Source organism: Prionailurus bengalensis, chromosome B3 (genome assembly GCF_016509475.1).
Source record: "Prionailurus bengalensis isolate Pbe53 chromosome B3, Fcat_Pben_1.1_paternal_pri, whole genome shotgun sequence".
In the NCBI taxonomy this organism is placed as follows: Eukaryota; Metazoa; Chordata; class Mammalia; order Carnivora; family Felidae; genus Prionailurus; species Prionailurus bengalensis.
Genome location: NC_057355.1, coordinates 75,089,882 through 75,115,962, shown reverse-complemented (window position 1 = coordinate 75,115,962; position 26,081 = coordinate 75,089,882). Strand labels below are relative to the sequence as shown.

Sequence of the window (26,081 nt, the reverse complement as noted above, 5' to 3'; positions counted from 1 at the left end):
TTCCTGGCTTGCAGATGGCCATCTTTTCATTGTACCCCACATGGTAGAGACAGAGCAAGGAGTGGCCCCTTTCCCTTAAAAGGACATTCATCCCACCATGGAGGCTCCACCTTGATGACCTCATCTAAACCTGATTATCTCCCAAGGGCCTTCCTAATACCTCCTAATAGCATCCTCCTGAGGTTTAAGATTTCAGCATATGAATTTGGTGGGGACACAAACATACAGTCCACGGCAGAGATGAAAGCTCACACCATACTCAGCACCACAGTAGCCTCTTTGCACAGATTATTTCACGTAATCCTTGTGCCATCCCATAACTTGGGAGTCATCACCCTGCATCTCACAGATGGGGAAACCGAGGCCTCGAGAAACAAGCCACACAGGTAGCAGATATAGAGTAAATATCCAAACCTAATTCTGTCATGTTTCTTTTTTTTTTTTTTTAATTTTTTAACGTTTATTTATTTATTTATTTTTTAATTTATTATTTATTTTTTTTTACTTTTTTTGAGACAGAGACAGAGCATGAACAGGGCAGGGGCAGAGAGAGAGGAAGACACAGAATCTGAAGCAGGCTCCAGGCTCTGAGCTGTCAGCACAGAGCCCGATGTGGGGCTCGAACTCACTGACTGTGAGATCATGACCTGAGCTGACGTCGGACGCTTAACCGACTGAGCCACCCAGGCGCCCCTAACGTTTATTTATTATTGAGAGACAGACACAGAACATGAGCAGGGGTGGGGTAGAGAGAGGGGGAGACACAAAATCCAAAGCAGGCTCCAGGCTCTGAGCTGTCAGCACAGAGCCCGATGTGGGGCTCGAACCCACAAACTGTGAGATCATGACCTGAGCCGAAGTGCATTGCCTAACCAACTGAGCCACCCCAGCGCCCCAATTCTGGCATGTTTCCAATACAACTAAGCTGGGTCAGCGCTGATGCCATTCTCTCACGCCAGGCTTCATTCACCCAGTTCTTCCATGACAGGGACTGGAAAGAGCAGCTGCGTGGGAGCCCATAGTCTGGACTCCCCTCCCAGCCCTGCCACAAACCAGCCGTGGGCCTTATGTATCTCACTACCTGGGTGCCAGTCTCCTCATCTATAAAATGAGACCATGCGTCAGGTGAGCTTGAAAGGGTACTACCCAGGCCTTCAAATCTTCAACTCAGCCTGGGAAACATGCAGCAGCAGCACCCCACAACTGCCCCCCACCCTTCCCACCCATAAGTGAGCCTGCAGCTAAAGAGAACTAGACCTTGATTCCATTCGGATCCGTTTATTGACAAATCGAATGAAAAACAATCATATAAAAGGATATAAGACCATAAATGTGGTTAACACGTGGAGCAGGCGGAGGAGGGCAGTTGGGATGTGGGTACCGCATGGGGAGGGAGGAGGCTGGGCATACCACTAAAGGGAGAAGCAGAGAAGAGGGGGAGAAAGGGGGAAAGAGGAGGAAAGAAGGTGTCTGCTAACAATCCCACAGCTCACCTTTCAGTTTTTCAGCTGTCACCCAACCATTCTCTCCTGGACAGGATTAACAGCTGGAAATGATTTAAGGGCAACAACGAAGCAGTTTGTCTACAAGAACTGGGAGATGGGGGATGGGATAGGGTTCTGAGGGAGTCTCTCCCTTGAACCTGTCGCCAGAAACCTGTTTAGGGTGAACTGAGAGCTAGGAAGCTTAGTCTTGGTCCCAACTCAGCCACCAGCGAACCAGCTGTGTGACTTTGGGCACGTCACTTCCCCTCCGGGCCTCTCACCTTGGCTGTGAAACAAGCAAACTGGACTCGATGGTGGGTCCTACTCTGGCTCGAGCAATGCCAAGCGCTTTGGCAACCTGAGCTGGGCCAGGAGTCTGGCTCAGCTTTGGAAAAATAAAACTACTTAGAGGAGAGTGACACAGTGCTAGCCTTCACCAGGAAACTACAGTCAGCAGAAACAGCAGCCACTCAGAGGACGAGTGTAAGTGCACACACCTATGAGGAATTCACTGTCCCTACAAGATGACCTTTGCAGGAAGTGGCTGCGAGGGAGCTGGGTTTTGCTCTACGCAGAAGGCAGGTGCAGGGGAAGGGGACGATCCAACCAAAGCAGTCACACATTGTGCGGGGTCTGGGGATACGGGGTACAGTAGACATGGGAAGAGAGGGCTGTGGACTTTGGGGCAGGGTTGGAAAGTAGAGCCGTGCCAGTACCTCACCGCGTGCCGCACTGCTCATTTCAGACGCCCTGCCCCCTTCAAACAGAGGCCTGGGCCCCTCGGTCTAGTTGAAGTAGCTTGTCAGGTAGAGATGCCACACTCGGCATCGAGATCCTTGATTCCTGTTCTGGTTGACGCCGCTGAAGCAGGGGACGGGTTGTCTTCGTTGGCTAGAGCCAGTTGAGGTAGGCTGTCTCTCCTTGCCCTTCCCCTGCTGACAATCGGGATGCTCTATGTGGCTGGCTGTACGTCTACCCCAGCTCTGAGCCTCGGGCCCAGAACTGCCAGTCCCTCCTCGACAACTGGACAGGCCTAGGCTGGCCTGAGGAAGGTGGCTGTGAGACTGGGAATGGGCTGCCTCTCCACAGCCCTCATGGACTTGGGTCAGCTGTGACAGCGAGAAGAGCAAAGGGTCCCCAGGTGGACAGTTCAGGGGAAGAGTCCATATTCGAGATTTCTGTTTGATAAGGGAATGTGGTTCCGATTTTGAGGCCCAGAGCCAACACCGTTTGACCGTTAGGACAGGCAGGAGTAACATTCTGGGGGGACGTGTGTATGTACCTGCACACGTGTGACAGGACGATAGGGATACCCGGGGAAAGACAATGAGCCTGGCCTACCTTAAAAAGGGGACTTTCTGCCCCCCAGGGTAAAACTGCCAGAGGCCCACATCTCACAGCCTTTGACAGACTCTCCTGATATCCCAAACTGGGGATGCTTCCATAGGGACGCTGATCCCCAGTTCAAGGCAATTCAGCAAAGCTTTGTGAATTGACTTCTCCGCAAAAGGCACAACCGAGGCCCCCAGGGGGCTATGAGACCACTTCTCGAGGCTGGGGGAGGCCTAGCAGCAAAAGCCCAGGACCCTGGAGTGGGGGCTTTCCTGGCACCCCGGTCATTGCTCTAAGACCTTGAAGGACAGGGGTGTGCCGCTCTTGGCAAAGGCCTTCATCAGGCTGCTGGGATAGATGCACCCAAGCTTCTCTGGAGTCGGGAAGCCCCAGACCCTGTAGAGAGACAGGCTCAGCCGGTCCCCGATATAGAAGGGGCCCACCCATTTGGCACTGCTGCCGTTCCTGGGGAGCGACAGCAAGAGGACCTGGTCGCCCACATTCCACTCCTTCTCCTGACTCTCCCGCTTGAAACGCCTATTCTCCGCCTTTTCGCTAGCCTTGTCGGTCACCCGCCAGTGTAGCTCCAACAGCTCCCCAGTGAGCTGCAACAAGAAGACATCCATCTTGAGCCCTTCGATATTGGCACTGCTCATCTCCCACCACAGCGGCTCGCTCAGCCTCACTTCATCCCCCGTCAGGATCTGGACCGGCGTGGCCTGGGTGGAGGAGGCCCTGAAGGCCAGGTGCAGCAAGGGCAGGGAAGCCGCCCACTTCTTGCCGTGCAGGAAGATGAACTCCTTGAGGGCCCTCTTGAATTCCCAGTAGGCGTCTGAGCTGGTCAGGCAGGGGAACTGGAGGTCCCTGCTCAGGGAGGCTGCCTGGGCTCCCAGGGCCAGCCCACAGCTCACCAGGACATGCCGAGCAAACTGGGGGCCCTGGGCAGCCTCCAGCCTCACGGGAACGCCCCACCTGGCAAACACGTGCTGGAGCAGCACCTGGGCCACTGCTGTGTGCGTGTAGGGCTTCAGGGGGAACGCCTCCACCCATCTGGTGTTGGGGTCGGCCACAATCAGCACGTGCTTGTGGCCCTCCTCGCTTATGGTGACTGGGCCCACCACCTCAATCTGCAGGTTGGACCAGGGGGCGGTAGACCTGAGGGGCCACACGGACTCGATAACCTTCAGCTCACTGCCTATGAGATTTCGGGGGATGCAGAACAGGCAGCTTCGGCAGTAGTCCCTCACATGCTCCTGCATCCCGGGCCACCACCCCAGCAAACGCAACTTCTTGTAGGTCTCCTCGGGCCTCTGGTGGGCGCCCAGGGGAAGGTCATGCACGGAGAAAATCAGGTCCCTCCGGAGTTGCCTCGGGACTACCCAGACCTTGGGCCTCTTATCCCCCTTGAACATAAGCAGGCCGCTCTCTTTGTCGAGGCTGAGTGAGTTAAAGACAGAACTGAAGGGTGAGGAGCCAGACAATTTCTGCCCGGCCTGCAGCTTGGCGATGATATCGGCCAGAGTGCTGTCGCTCAGCTGTAATGCCAGCAAGTCGGGCCTCTTGCCCATGGTATGAGGAGATACTACAGGGATCGGCACGTCCTTTGGCAAGTTCCACCATTCCCCGCCCCCCTGTGCTCCCTGCTTGGCCAGGGTGTCCACTGTCACAGCAAACAGGGAGCCCCGGTAGGAGGTTCGGTAGATGAATGGAAGGGACGAGAGGTCAGAGGTGAGCGAGATGATGTAGGACAGCAGGCTCGGGTGAGGTAGCGGGGCCCCGTCCGAGGAGAGGAAGCCTCGAGCCCTCCACAGGGGCAGGAGCTCCCAGAGGAGGCTGAAGATCCAGTTGCAATGCGTGAGGAAAACCACAGGGAGGTGGGACTGGCCGAAGCGCTCCAGGCCACAGGCCACGGCCGCCAGGTGGGCATAGGTTGGTGTGTACGGGGAGCAAGAGAAGGAAAGGGAGACAGGGGCGCTGGTGGGAGACAGGACATAGAGACCAAAGCCAGCACACCACTCGTCCTCACGGTAAAAGCAATAGCCCGACATGTGGATGCAGACAAAAGTGGACAGGTCGGAAAAAGGAGGCAGAACCTGGAAAAAGCGAGGCATCGAGGACGCCGGCGTCAGCAGTCGGTTTTCTCCCAGCAGGCCCTGGAGAAGGGTCAATTCCAGGGCCCTCTTGCCTTTGTCCTGTACCAAGAGAGACCATCGGATCAACCATGCTTTGGAAAGTCTGCGGCCCTCTGGCGCCTCGGGGTCCACAGTGGCCCGGGAGGCATAGGAAAGGTCCAGGACCACTGGGGTGTCTCCAATGCAGCGGGAAAAATGTTTGAGGGCCCAGGCCACCGCATAGGGGCTGTCTCCCCCTGACTGGGGGCCCTCGCTCTCCTCATCGGGAAGGAGGGGCTTCGAGGTATAGGCTACGGGGTGCTTCCTCCCCGAGTGCTCCTGATAGACAACGGCCGTGAGGGCCACTTGGCTCACTGTCACCTCCAGGCGGAAGGGCAGCTGGGTGTTGGGGGCCGTCAAGCAGAGGGCAGACACCAGGGCTCGCTTCAGAGCCAAGAAGGCCTTCTCATGCTCCCAGTCCCACTGCCAGTCCGGCTTCTGCTTGAGGAGGCTGTGCAGGGGGCCCACGAGGGCTTCATAGTCAGGGATGACATCCTGGTGGGAGTCCATGAACCCCACGAAGAAGGAGAGTGCAGTGAAGTTGCTGGGGATGGTCAGCTGGGCCAGGTGGGCAAGAACCTGTTGGCAGGGAGCCTTCTCGTCCCAGGGGATGCCCAGGTAGGGAGACGCTGGCGCTGGCAGGAGATCGATGTCTAGGGCACCGTCAGGGGGGTCCTGGAGGCTGAGGCACCGGAGGATTTCCTCTGAAAGGGAAGGGCACTCGGCCCTGAACACTGATGCCAGTGAGGAGTCCAGGGCATCTTCTTCAGGCGGCTCCTGCACCCCTTGCCCCTCCCTCTGCTCATCGTCCTGCCTCTCCTCCTTCTCCTCCTGGACTTCTTCCATATTCCGCAGACCCTCCGGAGGTGCAGGGTCAGCACCATCACTTGGCTCAGAGGCGCTGGCCGAGCTGGGAGGAAGCGTCTTCCACACCTTCAGGAAGTTGCCGATGTCGGTGTCTAGCCTACCCCAGAAGAGCAGAGCGGAGGGGCTCAGGGGCCTGCTGGAGGAGGGAGGGGCACCCAAGGGGGAAACCACATCTGCAGAGCCTCACCCCACTGCTAAGTCCCCCTGAGGCTGGGCCAAGCGCCAGAGCCTCCACCAGGACCCTGCCCGCAGGTACCTCCTCTATCTCCAGCACGTGCCAGGCCTCCATATTGGAGATTCATCCATATGCGAAGCCTCACCCAATCAAACCCTTGTTGACCAAGCAACATTTTCAACCACTTCTAAGCCAATGACTTGGTACGAGTTAGATGACTGGCACTTCCAACCTGTCCCTAGGACGAGCAAGCCAGGGGGAGGTCAAGAAGGAAGGCAGCCTGACAAGGCACTTGAGAAAGGGCACAGCAGACAAACCTCCACAGCACTTTTTCTCAAACCAGGGAAATGAAACTGAGGGACCCGGTCCAGAAAGCAATGCCCTGTCCATAAGGTCCTTGCCACCATCCTCTGCTGGGAACTAGGAAGAGGGGGGCAGTAAGGCAGCTCAGAGCGGGAGGAGGCCAGAGCATCTGAGTTGCTGCAAAACTGGTCCAGGACAGAAGTCATGTATGTCTAACCCAGGTTGTGAGAATCCAAGGAGACAATAAATATGGAAAAAATTCAGCAGTACGTCCCCTAGCCCAGCTCCCTTTATTCCCACAGCAGCAAGAATGAGGCTGTCCCCTGGAGCACTGCTGCCAACAGCATAATATGGAAAATGTCAAACGGCCCTTGACAAGAGATTCGATAAATCCCCTGGGTACTTCTAGAATGGAATACCTCGCAGCCATTAAAGTGAGCCACATGAATTAACATGGCATGTATCTGGGCGGGCCGGGGGGGGGGGGGGAGCCATAAAATGCTGAGTACAAATGCCAACTGTGGAAAGATGCACATGTGCAAAACTGTAAAGCTGCAAAACCATACTGTAAGTGGCTTATGGATGCATCGATATGTGGTAGAGGTCAGGGCGCCTAGGTGGCGCAGTCAGCTGAGTGTCTGACTCTTGGTTTTGGCTCAGGTCACGAGCTCACGGTTCATGGGCTCCAGCCCCACGTCATGCTCTGTGCAGAGCCTGCTTAAGATTCTCTCTCCCTCTTGCTCTGCCTCCCCCACTCACGTGCATTCTCTCTCTCTCAAAAATCAATAAATATTTTTTAAAAATATGTTGTAAAAGCATAAACCTGAAAAATCGAATCACTCTGCTCATGGTTAAGCACTAGACAAATGTTGGTTAGCGCCGAGGGGAAGTTTCTGGTCAGTCCCAAGAGGAACTGGGAGGCGGCAGAGGCTTGGCCCATTACCTGTTTGGCTTCTTCAGAAATTCGTCCAGGGTGGGGCCATCACGGCCCAGGGGGTCATCCGGCACCATGAAGAGATTCCCCGCAAAGGTGAAGGGCAGTAGGCTGGACCCGGGAGAGAGGAGATATGGTCATAGAGGAGCCCTTGATTCATACAGCCCGTTAACCCCTGGATGTCTGAACAGGAATTGAGACCAACGTCTGGTGAGCACAGCTCTAAGGGCCCTCTCCCAAGCCCAGCACCCCCTGCCAGGGGCTGGCTGACATCCATCCACGGGGAAGGAACAGCTCAAGTCCCTGGGATCACCTCACCGATCTTTGACCATCAGTTTCTTGGAATTATTCATCAGGATGTGGAGCTGCTCATTGGTGACAATGATGCCGTCTGTCTCCTCTGCCAGCTTTACCATGAACCTGCAGGGAGAGGGGTTGCTGCTAGCCACCCAGAAACCCTTACTTCCCAGGTCTTTGGGGAAAATGAACTTGCAGTTTCACGTGGAGATGTGCTGAACAAAAATGCTGCCCTTGGTGGTCGGGGAGCCAGGGCTCAGGAGCCCATCTCCTCGTCCGTCTGTGCAGCCATCCGGGATCACCACTAGCCCCCGGGAGGGTGAACTTGAATGCACACCCCCATCTACAGATACAAACACACGCCCCTATCTAGCACACAGGCATTCACATACACATGCACAGACACACACGCTGAAACCTGCACACTCGCCCACATTCACACATGCATTTTTACTAGCTCAGTTTCCACATCTGTAAAATGGACATAAAATACCTACCCTATATTGCTGTGAGGATTAAACGGAATGAGACAAACAGTACATTGAAGTGCCTACCTCGGTGCCTGCCACACAGCATGCACACACATGTTCCATTACTATTCTTCACCAATGCACCACATTCCCATACATGCCAAGACATACACACATACATCCATATGTACATATACACACTACATACATACACCGATATGTATGTAATGTATGTATGTATATACATATAAAACATATATAAAATCACATACCTGAATAAACAAATCCACTTTTCCAAGGATCACCTCTCCTTGAAAGAGGGCTGTGACCAGGAAAGAAAGCAAAGGCCACCTACTTCTCGGCATTCCCGGAAAGGTTGCCATTCCGGCGGCCCCAAGCATGCTATTCCACAAGTGCCCAGCAGGGGACCTTTGCAGAACAACCATCTTCCCTCAAACCCAGACCCGAAATTTTAGAGGCACTTAAAGACCAGGGGGCCTAGCTCTTGAAGGAGGGATGCCTGAGCTGCCATGCCTGGCCCTTCCAGCTGAATGGATGCCAGGTCTTGAGAAAAGTGGGGAAGAACAGAACTTCTCATTGGCCAGCATAGGAGGTGCCTAAGTGCAGCCGAGACCGGGCACAGACTCCAGCCTGGGACCAGTGACTGGCAGGGCCTTCCCTGCCCCAACAGAGGCAGCATCACAGGCTCCCCCTGTGCATATTGGTCCTGCAGCCATGTTGGGGACTAGGTGCTTAGGATTGACACGTAGGGAAGTAGGGAGGCACTGGGGCTTTAGCGAGGAGACAAGGCCAGTCTAACTCCATTTTCAGAGCCCTGCCAGGGGTCCAACCACATACAGCCATACACATACCTCCTCCCAGTGCCAGGGCTGGGGGGGAGGAAAAAAACTGAAGCAGTTCCTGGAGACTTGAACTTTAGCCCAAACCGAGGCCCCAAATCAGTCACTTGGGCGGCAGCTCACTGGAAACACCAGGAGTCACCTGGGCGGGTCCTATCCAAAGTAGTGGGTTCCAGCCCATAGGTCAGAAAGCCTGTAGACTGAGGGAATGGAGCTGGAGAGTCCCAAAGTCAGGAATCCCCCTTAGCCTTGGGTAGAGCCGATCCTGGAGCCCTCTCCTCACTGTGTGCCTCCCTCTGCCTACAGAGGGCCTGTGCACCACGCCATCCTCTCTGACATGACCCTCTGACATGGTGGCCTCCATCTCCCCAGAGCAGGTGAGGCTGGACTCCACCTGACACACCAGCCCAGCCCCTGGAACCCTCCAGAAAGGCCTGGGACTGGCACACCTATAATCGTAGGTGGTGATCTTCTTGCCGTTCTCGAGCTGGGAGGGGGTGATTGAAAGCATCTTGAGGGAGTGCAGCTTCGTCAGGAAGTGGCTCTCTGGAGGTGAAAGACAGAAGACAGAGATGCTCAGAGGAAGGGCGAAGTGGAAGAGGCCACGGCAGGGACAGAGAGGCAGGGAAAGGCAAAGCTTGGTGATGCTGCAGGGGCTGGCGGAGGGGGTGGGCAGTGGACAGCTCACCTCTCACCCTCCGGTTCTTCTTCAGCTGCCAGGTGGGTACAAACACAGTGACCTCTCGGTGTCCCCGGTTCCAGAAATACTGCACCGCCATGGCAATGCCACGGCAGGAGAAGAAGTGCTGGAGGCCATGCCTGTGGGGGGTGGTGGGAAATGAGGGAGCAGCCTCCTCCTGACGAGTGGCCCTGCCTTTCTGCTCCTCCCTCAGACAATGCCACACGCCTGCGTCAGCAACCGGCAATGCCCTTCTCCCTCTCTTCCATCATCGAACATTCTGTAAGCACCTACTGGGCTCACTCACCTACTCTGCGTGTGCGTGTGTGTGCACACATGTCGGGGGGCTATGTGCACGTGATCAGCTGTGTGCACATGTGTGGGGTGAATGCGTGTGTGCGTGTGTGTGTGCGGGAAACTCCAGGGCAACAGGAAAAAGAAGGCAACCTCTGCACCCAAAGAACTTAAGTCAGGGCTAGAAGCAAACAAACATTCATTCCACCTACTGTGGGCCAGGAGTGCGCTCAGCACAGATAACCACTGTCCCGTGGGGACAAATTCAGTGGTCTTGCACACATTTATGCTAGCATGTGTAGAGCAGTAAGCGCAATGCAGGAGGACAGTCTCTAAGGATTGATTGGCACACTCGGGAAAAGCTCCATAAAGGACACCTGGGCTGGGCCTTCAGGTTCAGGCTAAACGTTGGTAGCTGGCCTGGGGTTGACAGACGCTGTGCTATGTGAGGCAGGCAGGCTGCAGTGGGAAGAGCACGGGCCTTGGCAGTGGGCAGATCTGAACTCAAAGGCCAGCCAGGTCCCTTACGAGGCTCTGGAATCTTGGGCCAGATGCCTTACCTCTGTGAGCCCGTTTCTGTTTCTACCAAAGAGAGAGAAAGAAACGTCCCTTGGCAGGACTGTCTGCATGATTCCGTGCACATTCCTACCATCCCCTAGTCACCCACCATTGCCACTTCCATCCTATCGTTTCCCCATTTGAACCCATGTCACCCACATACCGAGGGGATGCCCACGCTCTGTCCCCCCCGGGGATGCCCTGCCCCAGCTCCCCAGACTTCCCAGCCCATGCCATGCCTGTAGCTACTCACACCATGGCCACACTGCTGCCATCAATGACCACTCGCCGTAACCCCTGGTTCCCGGGTTCCCCCGACAGGTTCAGCTCGAAGGGTGTATTCAGGGCCTCATGGTACCTCTGGAAGCTGGTCACTGTGCTGTTTGCCTGTGGGTGACGAGGCGGCTGCCTCGGGGCCCCCTCCCAAGCCCCCAGGAGCCCCTCCATCTGAGGTTGGTGCTGACTACCGGAAGTCAAGGTGCTGCTGGACTGTGCACCCTGCCTTCTGGACTCCCCATGGCCCTTTGGCAAGGAGGCATTGCCCCTTGACGAAGGCTGCACCTCGCTCAGGAGTTTGGCAGCATCCAGGCTTGGCCCTGGATCTGTGGGCGTCTTCTGAGCTGCAGGTGTTTTGGGGCCTCTGGAGGCTTTGGAAGCTGCAGGTGCTTTGGGGGCCACAGGTCCCTTGGGGGCCGTAGACCCTGTTTTAGCTGCAGGCCCAGTTTGAGCTTTGGGTGTTTTTGCTGCAGGTGACGTTTTTGCTGCAGGCGTTTTCTGAGCTGTGGCAGTTTTGGGAGTCGCAGGTACGATTTGAGCTGCTGATGCCGGTTGACCCACGGCTGCCTTCTGAGCTGCAGGCCCCCCTTGAGCTGCTGGCTTTGTCGGAACCGAAGGCACTTTGAGAGCTGCAGGTTCTGTGGGGACTGCCAGCATCATCTCTGCTGTAGGCACTTTGGGGACTGCAGGCAGCCCCTGATCTGTGGGTGGGGTTTGAGCTGTGGGTACTGCCGCAGCCACGGGCACTTCGAGAGTTTCAGGCACTGTTTGAGCATCGGGTGCTGACTGACCTGTCAGCCCCTCTTGAGCCACGGACCCCCCCTGAGCTGTAGGCACGCCTTGCCCTGTTGGCAGCACAGAAGGGCCCTCTTCTGGCCCCTTACAATCCCACTGCACACTTCCTTGATCCCCTGGTTCGCTTCCAGCTTGCAGTTGGGGCGCAGAGGTCAAGGGGGGCCCTATCTGTGGAAGTCCTGGGCTAGTCTTGTCCTTTACACCCGAGCCCCCTGAGACCACCAATAAACTCATGACTTTTTGGGGGGTCTCTGGCCTCGGGCAATTCTGTAGGGTTGCATCTCCTCCTGGTCCCCCATCTGGTCTGCAGTCTGGGCTTTCCATGCTGGGCAAAGGAACCAGCTCCTTCTGTTTCCACTCTAGATTTAAAGGCAAAGGATTCTGCCCTGGTAGCTTGAACTGAATGGGGCCCAGGGGCCTCTGCCAGAAAGGAAAACTGAAGCACGCCTGGGACAGGAGCCAGGCCAGGTGGAGAGAGTGCAGTTCATTGATCCTCCAGAAGGTTGCGGCGATAGCCCCTGGCCACAAGGGCCCAAACGCTGGCCCCGGGGTCCAGGCCTTCCAGGGCGGGCACATGCTCAGGGCTGACACGGGAGGCTGGAAGGGGCGTTTATCTTCCACTCTCTGGACCTGCCTTTGCTGTGACGGGGCTTGTGTGTGGTTTGCAGAGTCCTGGCTGCTGGTGGCTTGCGCGGGCCCTTCCTCTCGAGCACTGTCGGTACTACCTTGGCTGTTGGAATCAACCCTGGAGGAAATCCAAGTTTGTTGGAAAGGTGGTTAGGCCAGGTAAATCCCAAACCATTTCCGTGGGGTGGGGGGAACAGGGACAGGGTCTAGAGAAACCAAACTGATCCCTCAGAACTTACCTTGCCAGCTGGCTGGTTGTTTCCTGCTGTGTGTTCTGGCCTGGGGTGCCCGAGACCAGGGCCCTGGTGGCTCCCAGGCTGGTTAATCTCTTTGAATGTTCTGGGCTCCTGTTCTGGAGAGTCCCCACCTCCAGGAAGGGCCCAGGACCGTCTCCCACAGACACCATGGCCGGGCCTTCCTTCTGCTGGTGGGGAGGGCAGATCAGCACCTCGGGGTCAGGGCAGGACTCAGAGGTGCCGATGCGGCCGAGCCACTCGATGATGTCTTCCTTGCCTGCAGCGTCCCGCACCAGGCTCAGCAGCAGCTCTTGGACCGCTGGGGGCAGCTGCAGCAGATCCCCTGCATACTGGTCACCACGGATCCAGACCAGGGCCCCAAAAGCCCTGGTCACCTCAGCCTCCCAGATTCCCCGGGGGGTGAGCAGAGCGGCAGGGCCCCAGCGCAGCCGGCCCACCAGCTCCTCCAGCCAGTTCTGGGTCATGATGAAAGACTCGGTCAGTCCCCCCACCATCAGGGAGCCGGGGGGACCAGGCACCAGGTAGGCCAGGGTGCTCCAGCAGAGGCAGTCGAGGAAGAGGCCCTGGGCCCCAAGGAAGGCGCAGTGCAGGGCCTGCGGGTAGCGAACCTCCTTCCACAGCTCCGGGCTACACAGGCCCTTCAGATACTCCTGAAGTCACAGTGGGGAGAACACAAAGGAAGTCATTCCTTTATGGGCCTGCCACTGGCTTGCACCCTCCCCCCGCCCACACACACACACACACACAGCCAGCCCCTCTCTCTAGGCCTGCCTCCTCACACACTCATTTCTTTTCAGGGAGCTCTCTGACTGAATGAGGGAGGCCTGGGGGGGAAGGGGGATGCACCTAGGCTTGGAGTCGAGGGACCTGATTCTGGTTCCAACTTGACTGCAACAGGTTAGGTCAAGTGTGGGAAATTTACCTTCTTCTCAGGGCCTCTGTCTTTTCCCCTGTAAGATGGCAGGTTAAGTGACAGTGACATACCCCTAGGGTGCAGTCCTACCCTGGCATTCTAGAACTGTGAGACAGCTAGGGGAGGGGAATTGCATACTACTGAGAATCCTCCATGTGCCAGGGACTTATGTGACCAGGGGGCACATATTTACCCTTCCTTGTGTCTGGATTCCTCATCTGTAAAATGGGGACAACAGTTTCCCACCTCATCAGGCTATTATGAAGCTTCAATGAGTTAATACGAAGGAAGCGCTTAGCCTGACGTCTGCCCATCCTATTCCCATTTTGCTTGCCCAGAAGGGGCTGTGTAGCTTGCCCAAGGGCACACAGCTAGAGGGTGATGGGCCAGGACCACAGCCCACATGTGTCTGACTCCGAAACCAGAGTTCTTTCTACCTCCTCAGACTGCAGAGTGACTATAGGGTAATCCTGTGGGATTCTGGCTTAATCCCCCTCCAGAAGGTCTCTAGCACAACCTGTACCTGTAACCATGGTAACTCTGTTGCCCAGAGGGAACAGAGGAGGAGGTAAGTCACTGGGCCAGCATCCAGGAGAACCCCGCAGACATGCACAGTGGCTGAACCAAAAGGAAGGCCTCTGGCTCTCTGGGCAGACCAAGTCCTCATGTTTACAGGGCTCAACCACTCAGTCTTTGGCAGTCACTGGGATGGAAGAGGTTGGGTTTCTCCTCAATATGGCTGAGTTGCACCAGCATGACCCCCGTGAGCTCCAAGGGAGCGTGGGCGCTCCCTCTTAATCAGTCAACCCGTGTCGATTGTATTTGCCCTCATGTCCCTCCTGTCCCTTCACATCCCCGTGTCTCTGAAGGTCACCCTTCTCCCTGTTTCCCCCTAACAGGGAACAAAGGCTCCCTCTTAGATCACCAAAAGCCATCCTGAAGACGGCTCCAGCCCCTCTGCTCGGTACCCTGACCTCTTGTTCAGGCCTATGTTTACCTCTTCCACCAGGACCAGGCCACAGACCTCCAGCCCCTTCCCCAAAGGGTCTAAAATACACCTAGGCTTAGGCCCAGGTCTAAACCCTTCTCGATCAGTCCAAAACCAGCTCAAAACCTGACAGACACCCCAAGCCAACCCCTCCCACCAAGAACCTCATCTGGTCCACTGTCTGGCGAGGGTGAATTTGACCGGGTGCAGGATAACTGTCATAGACCTTAACAAATCCCCACCCCAGCACCCTATATTCCGATTACTTGAAAACAACATGTAGAAATGAAGAGAGGTGCTGAGGAAGAAGATTGTCGGTGGTTTCTTTCTCTTTGTGCAAAGAGCTGAAAATATTTATTGTGCCATTCACTGTTCAATATTTTTTAACTAACAGCTATATAAAAACTAAAATCGTTTTCCAAATAATAAGTGTGAACTAATATTTATTGAATACTTATTGTGTGTCAGGCTCTTTAGACACATGATCTCATTTATTCGTCTCTCAGCCCTAGAAGGAATTTGCTATCATCCCCACTTTAGACGAGCAAGGAAGGGCACGTGTCCAAGGTTAAACAGATTGTCAGCTGGGATACTCAGGCACTCTGACTCCAAAGTCTGGGGTCTTAACCATAGTGCCGTCTGTACCTTACAGCAAGAAAATATAAAGAAACAACAGGCAATGACATCCAGAAAATTCTGGAGCAATCTGCCTGCTTAAAGCCCACCCCAATCTTTTTCCTCCAGAAGGAAAAAAGGAGAGAAGAGGCAGGAACAAAATAAGCACAGAAAAAGAGTTGTGTATTTGTCAAAATACATTGTGCAGTGTCCACAGGTCCTCTGTCAATTAGAAAGTTAAATAAAAACAGTAACACGAAACAGTTTAATATTGGTCTATACTTGATCAAGGTGTTCTAGCATTTAACACCTTACTTAGAAATCTCCTTTTTCCTAAGGCAGTTACCATTTATTGTCTGCTTTCCAGAACCACCCCTAAATTACCCTGCAGAATAGTCAAAAGGCTCAGAAAATGGCAGCACCAAGAAACTCTGGAATTGAGAGTGATGGGAAACCTTTAAAAAGGCAGACCAAGGGACTCCTGGCTGGCTCTGGCGGTAGAGCATGCAACTCTTGATCTTGGGATTGTGAGTTTGAGCCCCACGTTGGGTGTAGATTACTTAAAAATAAGATCTAAAATAATAATAATAATAATAATAATAATAATAATAAAACTAAAATAAATAAATAAAAGGCAGACTGAGGTCAAGTTGTTTGAAGAGCAGCTCGAGACGGGAGACCAACTGCCCCCCTACACAAAGGCTGTGAGGTTTGTTCTCTAGACGGCGGGAAACAAGGTCCCAGGATTAGAGGTGGATCGCCATACTTGAGGGTGTGGGTATCATACAAAAAACATGAAGGAAGGGAGGAGAGATGAATAATGAAGTCTACAATGAAAGCTGAATGCCAAGAAACTCATTCTTCCCATTCAGCGATTTAGCAGCCAGGACAGAGAATAAGAGAAATACATTCTGGAAATCTGGCCAGCTGGAGAACCAAGACTAAAGATCACCAAACAAGTTTCCTAACAGACAGTGCCCTCAGATCTGTGTACAACCAAGCTCTAAATCAACAAGTGTCAGCCTCAAGCAAGGATTATCATGATAGATAAGGAAAACTTCTAATGTGAAATAAATATACAGAAAACATACAGAAACGGGTGGGGAACAATTTGAAGGAAGAGAAACTCGGGAGGGAGAAGAAAACTTTAAAAAGTTTACTATTGGGGCGCCTGGGTGGCTCAGTCAGTTAAGCCTCCTACTCTTGATCTCAGCTTAGGTCTTGATCTCAGGGACATCAATTCAAGCTCTGCCTTGAGCTCCATGCTCGGACATGGCATCTACTTTAAAAAAAAAAAAAAAGTTTACTACCATTTCTGTCTCAGAGAGATGATAGAGAACATTCCACACATTAAACAAGAATACGGTGTTATTTTTGAAAAGAGAATTCAAAAAACATAAGTGGTTTTTTACAAAAATACTTTATGCTTGAGGCACCTGGGTGGCTCAGTTAAGCGACTGACTTCAGCTCAGGTCATGATCCCACATTTCCTGAGTTCTAGCCCCACATCAGGCTCTGTGCTGACGCTCAGAGCCTGGAGCCTGCTTTGGATTCTGTGTCTCCATCTTTCTCTGTCCTTCCCCCACTCTCTCTCTCTCTCTCTCTCGAAAATAAACATTAAAAATTTTTTTTAAAAAATAAAAAATAAAAAAGACGTTATTCTTAAGTAATCCCTACACCCAAATGTGGGGCTTGAACCCACAACCCCGAGAATAAGTCACATGCTCCACCGAATGAGTCAGCCAGGTACCCCCACAAATGACTTTAGATATTAGAAATATGATGGCAGGGGCGCCTGGGTGGCTCAATCAGTTAGCTGTCCAACTTCGGCTTGGGTAATGATCTAGTGGCTTGTGGGTTTGAGCCCTGCATTGGGGCTGTCTGCTGTCATCGCAGAGCCCAGCAGAGCCCGCTTTGGATCCTCTGTCTCCCTCTCTCTCTGCCCCTCCCCTACTAGCACGAGCGCGAGTGCACACTCTCTCTCTCAAAAATAAATAAACACTAATATATATGTATATTATAAATATATATTTATAATATATATAAAATATATATATAATATGTATATATGTATGTATATATATAATATTACATTATATATATATATACACACATATATATAAAACGGCAGAAATGGAAGACCCGATAAAAAGTTTGGAAGATAAACTTCAGGAATTCTCCAGAAAACAGAGCAAAAAGTCAGAATTGGAGAACAGGAGAAAAAATAAGCAAAAGTACATTGGGCCAGTACATTGGGACATTAATGTCTAAAAAGGAGTTCCAGAAAAGGAGAACAGAGAAAACACAAGGAGGAAAGTCACCAACTTTCCAATCACCAATCTAGTCACCAATCTAGTCAATCTAGTCACCAATCTAGAAAATTGTCTAGATATGAAGAACACGAGTGTCCAGATAGACGGGCCCCCAGAATATAGCAATAATAAGCAATGATGGATGAAGACAGACCCACACAGAGGAGTCTCACTGAGAAACCTCAAAACAGTGGGGAAAACAACATACTTCCAGAGAGAAAACACTTCACACACAAAGGACCTGGGACCTAAAGAGTTTCCAAAGTCCTAAAGCAAGAAATCAATGGCATAATGCCGCCACACTTCTGAAGGAAAATAATTTTCCATTTATTTATTTATTTGAGACAGAGAGACGGTGCAAGTGAGTGAGGGGCAGACAGAGAGAGAGAAAGAGAAGCGGAGTTCACCCAAAGTGGGGCTCATGTTCACTCGATGCAAGACTCATGCTCACCCGAAACAGGGCCCAATCTCACCAATAATTTTCCATTTATGATTCAATACCAACCAAACTGTCAATCGAGCGACCTTCAGCTATGCAATGTAGATATGCAAATATGCATATCATTTTACCTCCTCCAACATTTTACCTCCTGTAAACCCTTTCTCAGGAAGCTGCTGGAGAGCATTCTCCAGCGAATCAACAATGGGAACTAAGAAAGGAGATCTGATAGAGGAAGAAAGCAAAGACAATCTCCAGGATGACAGTGAAGACAAATCTCAGAATGTATTCATCATTCAGCAAATCATCATTGAGCACCCACTATTTGCTAGGCACTGTTTTAGGACCAAAAGCATCATCAGGCATGGGGGACAACTAGTTCAAACTGGAGGGTAAGACTCAAGAGGCAAGCATGTTACTAGTATATTCTTCAGCACTGCACCATCTTTTACTTCTTTTTCTTTTTTTTTTTAAATAGGCTCCACACCCAGCATGGAGCCAACGTGGGGCTTGAACTCACAACCCTCAGATCAAGACCTGAGCTGAGATCCAAGAGTTGGAGGCTCAATCAACTGAGCCACCCAGGAGCCCCATGCACTGCACCATCTTTTTAACTTACGACTCAACTGGTGGACGTGCTCCACCAACCCAAGAAAGAGAAAGGCATTCGGTCCAGGAAATAAGGCATTTAACAAAGAAAAAACGCAAAGGGCTGCCAAGAATGACAGTAAATTGAAGTCTGGGAAGACAACTGTGCAGTCCTGACTAGACAGAAAGAAGGATGTCTCCAGGAAAACATCTAGAACTGCAAGGACATCCTGAAGCCATAGACTGACCTCCTAGAAAACTGTAGTGAGAAGCCACTGAAGTTGTTAGAATTGGCTACAGGTACTAAGAAAAACAAGTACATTAAAAAAACAAGTTCTTAATGTCACTGAAATAAAAGTAAGAAAACATAAGCAGGGCACATGGCAGTGCTCAAATACATGTGATGCTTGCACAGGCATAATGATGAAAACAGTAAATACAGGTTTGAGAGAAAACTGAAATAGAACTATACTGAGAAAAAAAGAAGGGATGGTGATATAAGGGACTAAAGGCTCACCTACAATAATGGTATGTCAAAAGGTATCTAAAACTGGGGCACCTGGCTGGCTCAGTCGGTAGAACATGTGACTCTTGATCTCAGGGTTGTGAGTTCAAGCCCCATGTTGGATGTAGAGATTATATCAAAACAAAATCTTAACGCGGAACATGGACGCTGTGTCAGCTTCCCTCCCTCTCTCCCTCTGCCCCTCTCCTCCACCCTAATTCTCAGTCTCTCTCTCTCTCTCCCTCTCTCTCTCTCAAAATAAAAAATAAGGGGCTCCTGGGTAGCTCAGTCCGGTTGAGCATCCAACTCTTGATTTTGGCTCAGGTCATGACCTCACAGTTCATGGAATCCAGCCCAGAGTTGGGCTCTGTGATGACCATGCAGAGCCTGCTTGGGATTAAATTTCTCTCTCTCTCTCTCTCTCTCTCTCTCTCTCTCCAAAATAAATAAATAAACATTTAAAATAATAAAAACAAAAGTAAAACATAAAAATATAAATAAATAAATAAATAAATAAATAAATAAATAAATAAATCATAAACACAAGATTTTTTAAAAAGATGTCTAAAATTGATTAGTCAAAATATAACAGTACCTATATATGTTTTTAGGAATGTGGAGATGAGGAAATGCCAAAGGAAATACTGCCTACAAGGAAGAACACCAAAGAGGGAGTTGGGAGTTGGGGGTGTCCTAGTGTGAGCTTTTTAAAAACTATTGGACTTTTACATTGTGCATTACTTTGATAAAAGAAAAAATTAAGTTTTAAACAAAGGAGAAGGGGTTCCTGGGTGGCTCAGTCGGTTGAGCATCCGATACTTGATTTCAGCTCTGGTCATGATCCCATAGTCGTGGAATCAAGCCTCGAGTTGGGCTCTGCACTGAGCATGGAGCCTGCTTAAGATCCTCTCTCCCTCTCCCTCTGCCCCTTTCCCCTGCTCGAGTTCTCTCTCTCTCTCTCTCTCTCTCTCTCTCTCTCAAACACATTTTTAAACAAAAATTTTTTTAAATAAAAATTTAAAAGGGAGAAGGATCGGTTGCCCAAAACACAATTAGATGTGCCGGGAAGTGTTTAGCAATCAGCCAGGTGGGGGGATAGACATGATTTGTAGCATTTGACAGTTTCTGTGGCATAAATATTCCCACCAAGGCTAATTTCAAATTACCAATGGGACTTCACTGGCTTCCAAACTTCCTGAAATTTTAACAGTGGGTTAAGTAGCAGCCAGCTCCAGCATGCCCCTGGCCACCAACTTACATGTTACTGCTCAGTGTGGAGCAGGGACAGATCAGCTTCCATCTGACAAGCCAAACCAAAAGTCAGCAAATCACGCCCTGTCCCACAGCTCCCTGAACCCAGTCTCTGGCTCCCCCTCATCTCCCTCCATCATCTCCAAAAAGGGGAAAAGTGAAATGTCACCTCTCCTCTCTGTGCTCAACCCTTCCTCACATTGTTGCCAAGAACAGAGCGCTGAGCAGGGCTTGTCCCTGGGCAACTCTGTCACTATTAAAACCCTCCTTTCCACTTGTTGATTTCACCTTAGAGAGGTGAGGCTACCCCAGTGTTTGTTTTTGCTGCCTGGGAAGGTGATTTCCAGCAGTGTCTTTATTATTTCTTTTTTTAATGTTTATTTATTTATTTTGAGAGAGGGAGAGAGAATGCAAGCAGGGGAGGGGCAGAGACAGAGAAAGACAGAGACAGAGAACCCCAAGCAGGATCTGCACTGTCAGCACAGAGCCTGATGTGGTACTCGTTCTCAAGAACCAACCATGAGATCATGACCTCAGCCAAAATCAAGAGTCGAACACTTAACCAACCGAGCCACCCAAGTGCCCCTGTCCTCATTATTTCTTAAATCCCACTACAAGATAACAATTAAAAGCACTCTTGAGGGGCGCTCGGGTGGTTTGGTCGGCTAAGTGTCCAACTTCGTCTCAGGTCATGATCTCACAGCTCATGAATTTGAGCCCCGCATCAGGTTCTGTGCTGACAGCTCAGAGCCTGGAGTCTGCTTTAGATTCTGTGTCTCCCTCTCTCTCTGCCCTTCCCCTGCTCACACTCTCTTTGTCTCTTTCTCACTCTCTCAAAAATAAATAAACATTAAAAAAAACATTAAAAATTTTTTTTAATAAATAAAATAAAAGCACTCGAATTCTACAGAGATTTTCCTGAAAAACCAGTGCATATAATTTAGAAACATACCCAGTTCCTTCTCCAGATAAGCCTGTGTCCTTCACCTCCCCTCCCCTCACAAGCCAGCCATCCCCATGCTCACCCCTTTCCCATCCTTCAGTCTCCGATCTCGCTAGGTCTTCTCTGCCAGGTGGCCTGTGTATAGTACGACATTATCAAAGTGCAGGATTCTATGTCCCTGCAGCTGGGATTGGGGTCAGCCACAGCATCTCCCCATGGAAGCCACAAGACATCCTTATACTTGAGAAATTGTCACGTATCAGATTGCTGGAATTTAGAGAGTATTTAATCTTCTTACTCTAATTTAAGCTTTTCACTTTACAAACAAGGAGACCCAGAATCAGAAACAAAAGCACTCGTTCAAAGTTATACAATAATAACTGACATCTATCCCCCATAGCTCTCCACATCTGCAAACGTGCTTAAGCATGCATTATTTCAGCTGACTCACAATCCCTCTGTGATGTGGGTGTTATATTATTTTATAGATGAGGAACTAAGCTCAAGAGAGAGTAAATTGTTTGCCCCAGGTCACCCAGTTAGAGAGTAGCAAACCTCAATCTCAAACTCTCTCTGCCACACCCCTCTGTCCCAGACATAGCTTGGTGACAGCAGGTTAAGCCTGGATCTCCTGACTCCTGGGACAGAGCCTTATCTTCCCACCTACCCTGCTCCCCTGCTCCAAACCTCCAACTATCTCTTCTTTCTGCAAATTCTGTGCAATAAGAGAGGGAGTTACCCAGAAGCCCCTCACCTTGTCTCCATCTTAAACAGGGCCTTTCCCCAAAGGAAGACAAAGAGGATTGAGGTGACAGGGTGGGGGAATTGAAGGAACCACTGGTTACCTTAGCAGGGCCTGGAGTGTAAGGGAGGGATCAGTGGCCCAAGGAACCCTGAGGCAGCAGTAGGAGCAGGAGCAGACAGGCCTAGAGAATCTGATCTGGGATCTAAGCAGGGGGCAGGGGAGCTGGGCACCTCTGAAAGTGCAAATTCCATAAAAGCGTGAGTTGTTGTGTTTCAAATTAATAAAAAGATTAAGAACCCAAAACACCCCCAAAGGTTGCTGTTGTTAACCAACCCTATTCCAGCTACTGAAAAGTCTGAATCTGAGGGGTGCCTGCCAATCCATTCTTTGGGCAGGCACCCCTCCCCCCACCCCCACCCCCCAGCACCTCTGTCAGAACTGGAAAAACTGCTGACCAAGCAACTCAGTGGAGGGGCTGAGGGAGGAACTTTCCAGCCTGCCTGCCTGCCACTGCCAGTGTACTCTGGGCTCCCCCACCCATGGCCTTGACCAATTAGGATATTGGTATAGACCCAGCTGGGGAAGGGGTGTGTGTTGGGCAGGGTGCAGGGGTGAGAGATACACAGGAAGCGAATGGCCTGGGGCCCAGGGAAGAAACTGTAGCATTCCTACTAGGAAAAGATAAGGGAATCTGGGGGAAGAGGGAGACCTTGGCCATGACTGGAGGCCAGAGAGAATCTTGTTAAGAGAAGCCAGGGAGTATGCAAGAGAGGTACACTGTGACCTGGCCTGTCCAGTGCCCAGCCCCACACAGCAGGCCCTTTCATCTGAAAGCCCACAACCCTCCTCCAAGATATTCCCACCCATCCCCAGGGACGGCTGCCTTCCAGAGCAGCTGTGCATGGACGCGGGCGCGCACACACATGCGCGCGCCAGCACCAGCCCCTGCAAGAGGCTACCTAGGGCATCAAGAGTGTGGGGCAGGGAGCCCAGAGCCCTGGGTTCTGGTCCCAGCTCCTGCCACCCTCCTGCCTACCTGACACTGTGTGCTCAGGCAAGCCTCTTACCCTCTCCAATCCCCAATGCCTGATTTGTAAAATGCCTGCATTGCTCTAGAAGCATCTCTAAGGGCCCCTCCAGTTCAGCACTCTGAGAGCCTCCAAGGGGCAACCCAGGATTTAAAGAGACGTAAAAAGAGACAGAAGGACCTGGGCCTTCCAGTGTCTTGGTGGAGAACAAAGAGGTGTTGCAGAGGCCATAGAAGGACCTTAAGCTGTTCCCCAGATGGAGGAGCAGGCTGTGGATGCTGGAAGGCTCATGAGGGAACACGTACCATGGAGGGTCTCGCAGCGCACTTGAGGGACAGAAGTGACACGCCAAAGAGGGGTGAGGCAGAAAAGAAAAAAGGAACCAGAGGGAAGGAGTCAAGCCTGCAGATCTGGAAAGGCAGGACGCTGGCCCACTACCTGCCCGCCATAGTGCCGAATCCAGGTCGAGGGATCTCTGGGGACCCCTGTCTCCCCCGGGCAGGGGAGAGCGAGAGGGCTCTGTCTGGAAGGGGCGGGTGGGGGTGGGGACAAGCTGTTTACCTTGGCTTTGCTCATGTTCTCCTTGGGCCCCTCCAGCTGCAGCCAGAAGTAGGGGGTGTCTGGGCGGCTCTGGAAGGCGTTCAGCTTGACCCTGAAGATGCGCTGCACTTGCAGCCGCTGCCGCTGCACCCGGGGCTTCGATTTGGTCTGCACCATGAACCATTCCTGCGCCGGAGGGTCGCCCCCGGACAGGAGCATGGCTGCCCCGGCGCCCCTGGAAGAAGGGCGCCGACGGTGTCAACCGGGTCCCAGCGCGGGAGGCGCCCCAGCAGGGTGCGGGAGGAGTCCAGGCCACGCCCCCTCCGCCGAGCGGCGCGCCCCCCGCCTCAGCCTAGTCCTCTCGCTTACGGACCCACCAGCCACGGCCACGGCGCCCGTCCGCCCGAGTTCCGTCGCTTTTGGCGGCGGCTCCCGCTACAATCTCTTCCTGCCAGGGGCTGCAGCTGGGGGTGGGACCACTTGGGCTCCCGCCGCCCTTCCCTCCGCCCCCAGCCTTCCCCCTTCACCACTGCGCCAGCCCCTGCAGGATGAACCCTTTCTCCGTCTGCCTGGTGGCTTGAAGGGGCGCGGAGGGCCGAAGGAGGGGGCGACAGGGCGGGGGGAGGGCGCGAGAGGGTCCTGGAAACCTCCGCCTTCCACCCAAGTTTTAGGCCCGAAGCCAGAATCAGGGGTCAAAGTTAATTTCCTTCCACGTTCCCCTTTCCTTGGTGGAAGGAAGAGGAAGGGGAAGGAGGGGCGTTCCGGTGGGGGAGAGGGGGCTCGGTTTCGGGGACTTTCTCCCAGCTCCTCCCACCGCGCCCCTCCCAGCCCTCCCCGACGAGGCAGAGAACCGGACCTGTGCCACTCCTTCCCCGGAGGAAAGGGTTAAGGAAGAGCAGGGTGGGGAGCGGGGGAGGCCGGGGCCTGAGGAAACTCCGGGCTGGAAACCTAGCAGGAAGCAGAGGGTAACAGCACCGCCTCCCCACCCCACCCCCAAGTCTGGGGACTGCCGGGGCTGGCAAGCAGCCCAGACCCTCCTGAAGCCCCCAGGGCTGGAGGGGCAGGGAGAGCCGCCTGAATTTTCAGACTGGCGTGGTTAATGAAAGCCTCTTTTAGCAAGTTTGAGTAATGCCGGGCGGGGCGGGGGGGGGGGGGGAGGGGCGGGGCTTCAGGATGGGAGTGAGGGTCTGGTCCGTAACGCAGGCTTTGAGGGTTCCCTCAACCCTTGATCCACAGCCAACCGCTTGGCATCAGTGGTCAGGGACTAGCTCTGGGCTGGGGGCCCGCCTCCAACACCCGGCCCCGGAGGCATCCCCGGCACAAAGAACACCTTATGCAGCCCTGGGGCCTGAACAGAACCTGGCTCTGTGGAGGGCACAGTCTGGGTCCTGGGCCCCAGTGCCCTTTATTTTACAAACCCAAAATGAGCCCCGCATTCTGACAGGCACAAGTGTAGTACCTACGGGGACAAAGGACAGTGGACTGTAATTTAAGCCTGCCCAGGAACATCTGGGCTGTCGGGCCATGGTGTGTTTGTCTCCAGGCAGGCAAGGGGCCAAGAGCACCCCACTGCAAGGAAGAGGCCCAACTGGGGAGAGGAGGGGGCTCATACTCTCATACTACTCCCAGTATCGCCATACTATTCCTAGACTGGAATCCAGCCCATCCTGTCCCACCCCTGCTTCTCCCTAGACTGGAATCCAGAAAAGGAAAAGGTGATCTGTGTCATCTTTGGCTCCACAATCTTCTGCTCTGCCCCATCTTTGTCCCAGTCCTGACTCTTTATAGTACCTTGAAGCAAAAGACCCTCAGAGCAAACTTCAGGTCCTCTCCCCTCTTGCCACCTCTGTCTGCTCTCCCGGTATCAGAAGAGGCTCCTGCCTTCTTGTGTTTAGTTTCTCCTCTGAAGCAAGGTGAGAGCCACTACCCCTGTTTCCTGCTCTTCCCTGAATAAATACATAACTCTTGTTGCCCTTTTCTAAGGGACTGTGGACCCCACACACAGTGGCATCTTCAAGGAAAACTCTCTGGTTTAATCCTAAATTCAAAGGAGGATGGAAAGAGAGCGGAAGAGTCAGGTACTTGATAAATGGATAAAAGAGGGTAATGTATTTAAACTCTTGTGCCTCCATTTCTTCAGCTCATAAAAATGGGGCTGATAATACCTACAGCACAGGTCGTAAATCAGACCACACAGGTTGTAAATCAGACCACACAGATGCACAGATACAGGTACCATGCCTAGCACATGTTCTGGCACAGAAGAGATACCCTATACATTTTAATTTTCCCTTCCTAGATCTTGTCTCTCGTCCCCACCTCACCTCTGGCCAATATGTCACCATACCTTCCCAGAGACGCCCTCTTTCCCATTGCCACCAGCCTGGCTCCTAGACCAGGCTCTCCTCACCCTCCCTGCTAACCAGTGCCCTCCTCCTGCCCCCTCTCCTCCTGGATGTATCGGATTTAGTTAAATAGACTGGCTCTAGTCCCGACTTTGCCAGTGATGAGTTGTGCATGATTAAGCAGGTAGCTAAGTCCTTGACCTCTCTGGGCTTCCTCATCTAAATTCATTCACTTGGCCAAATTCATTCATTCATTCAACAAATTCCACACACATTTATTAAGTGTTTACTATAAGCCAGGCCTTGGCAGTATAGCATTGACTAACATGACTCCTGGCCCTAGTGGAAAGAAGAAAACAGCTGTGATTTCAGGGAATGACAAATGTTGTACTGGAAATAAAGCAAGGTGTGCAAGGTCTGCAAGGAAATAAATGCAGAGTGCCTTGATGGGGACTCTCTGGCAAGGTGATATTTCAGCTAGAGGGAGAAC

The 26,081-nt window shown here is 52.4% G+C and overlaps 1 protein-coding gene across 1 annotated transcript; it reads right to left on the bottom strand.

The window, feature by feature from the left end:
- Positions 1 to 1,262: 1,262 nt before the first annotated feature.
- Positions 1,263 to 24,042, bottom strand: NYNRIN (NYN domain and retroviral integrase containing). The gene is made up of 8 exons (XM_043555929.1): positions 23,268 to 24,042; positions 12,362 to 13,029; positions 10,678 to 12,240; positions 9,582 to 9,712; positions 9,343 to 9,439; positions 7,585 to 7,686; positions 7,276 to 7,377; positions 1,263 to 5,951 (listed from the first exon to the last, which is right to left on the bottom strand). Exons 1-8 carry the CDS (start codon positions 23,463 to 23,465, stop codon positions 3,101 to 3,103), a joined length of 5,712 nt encoding a protein of 1,903 aa, XP_043411864.1. The 5' UTR covers positions 23,466 to 24,042; the 3' UTR covers positions 1,263 to 3,100.
- Positions 24,043 to 26,081: the final 2,039 nt, after the last annotated feature.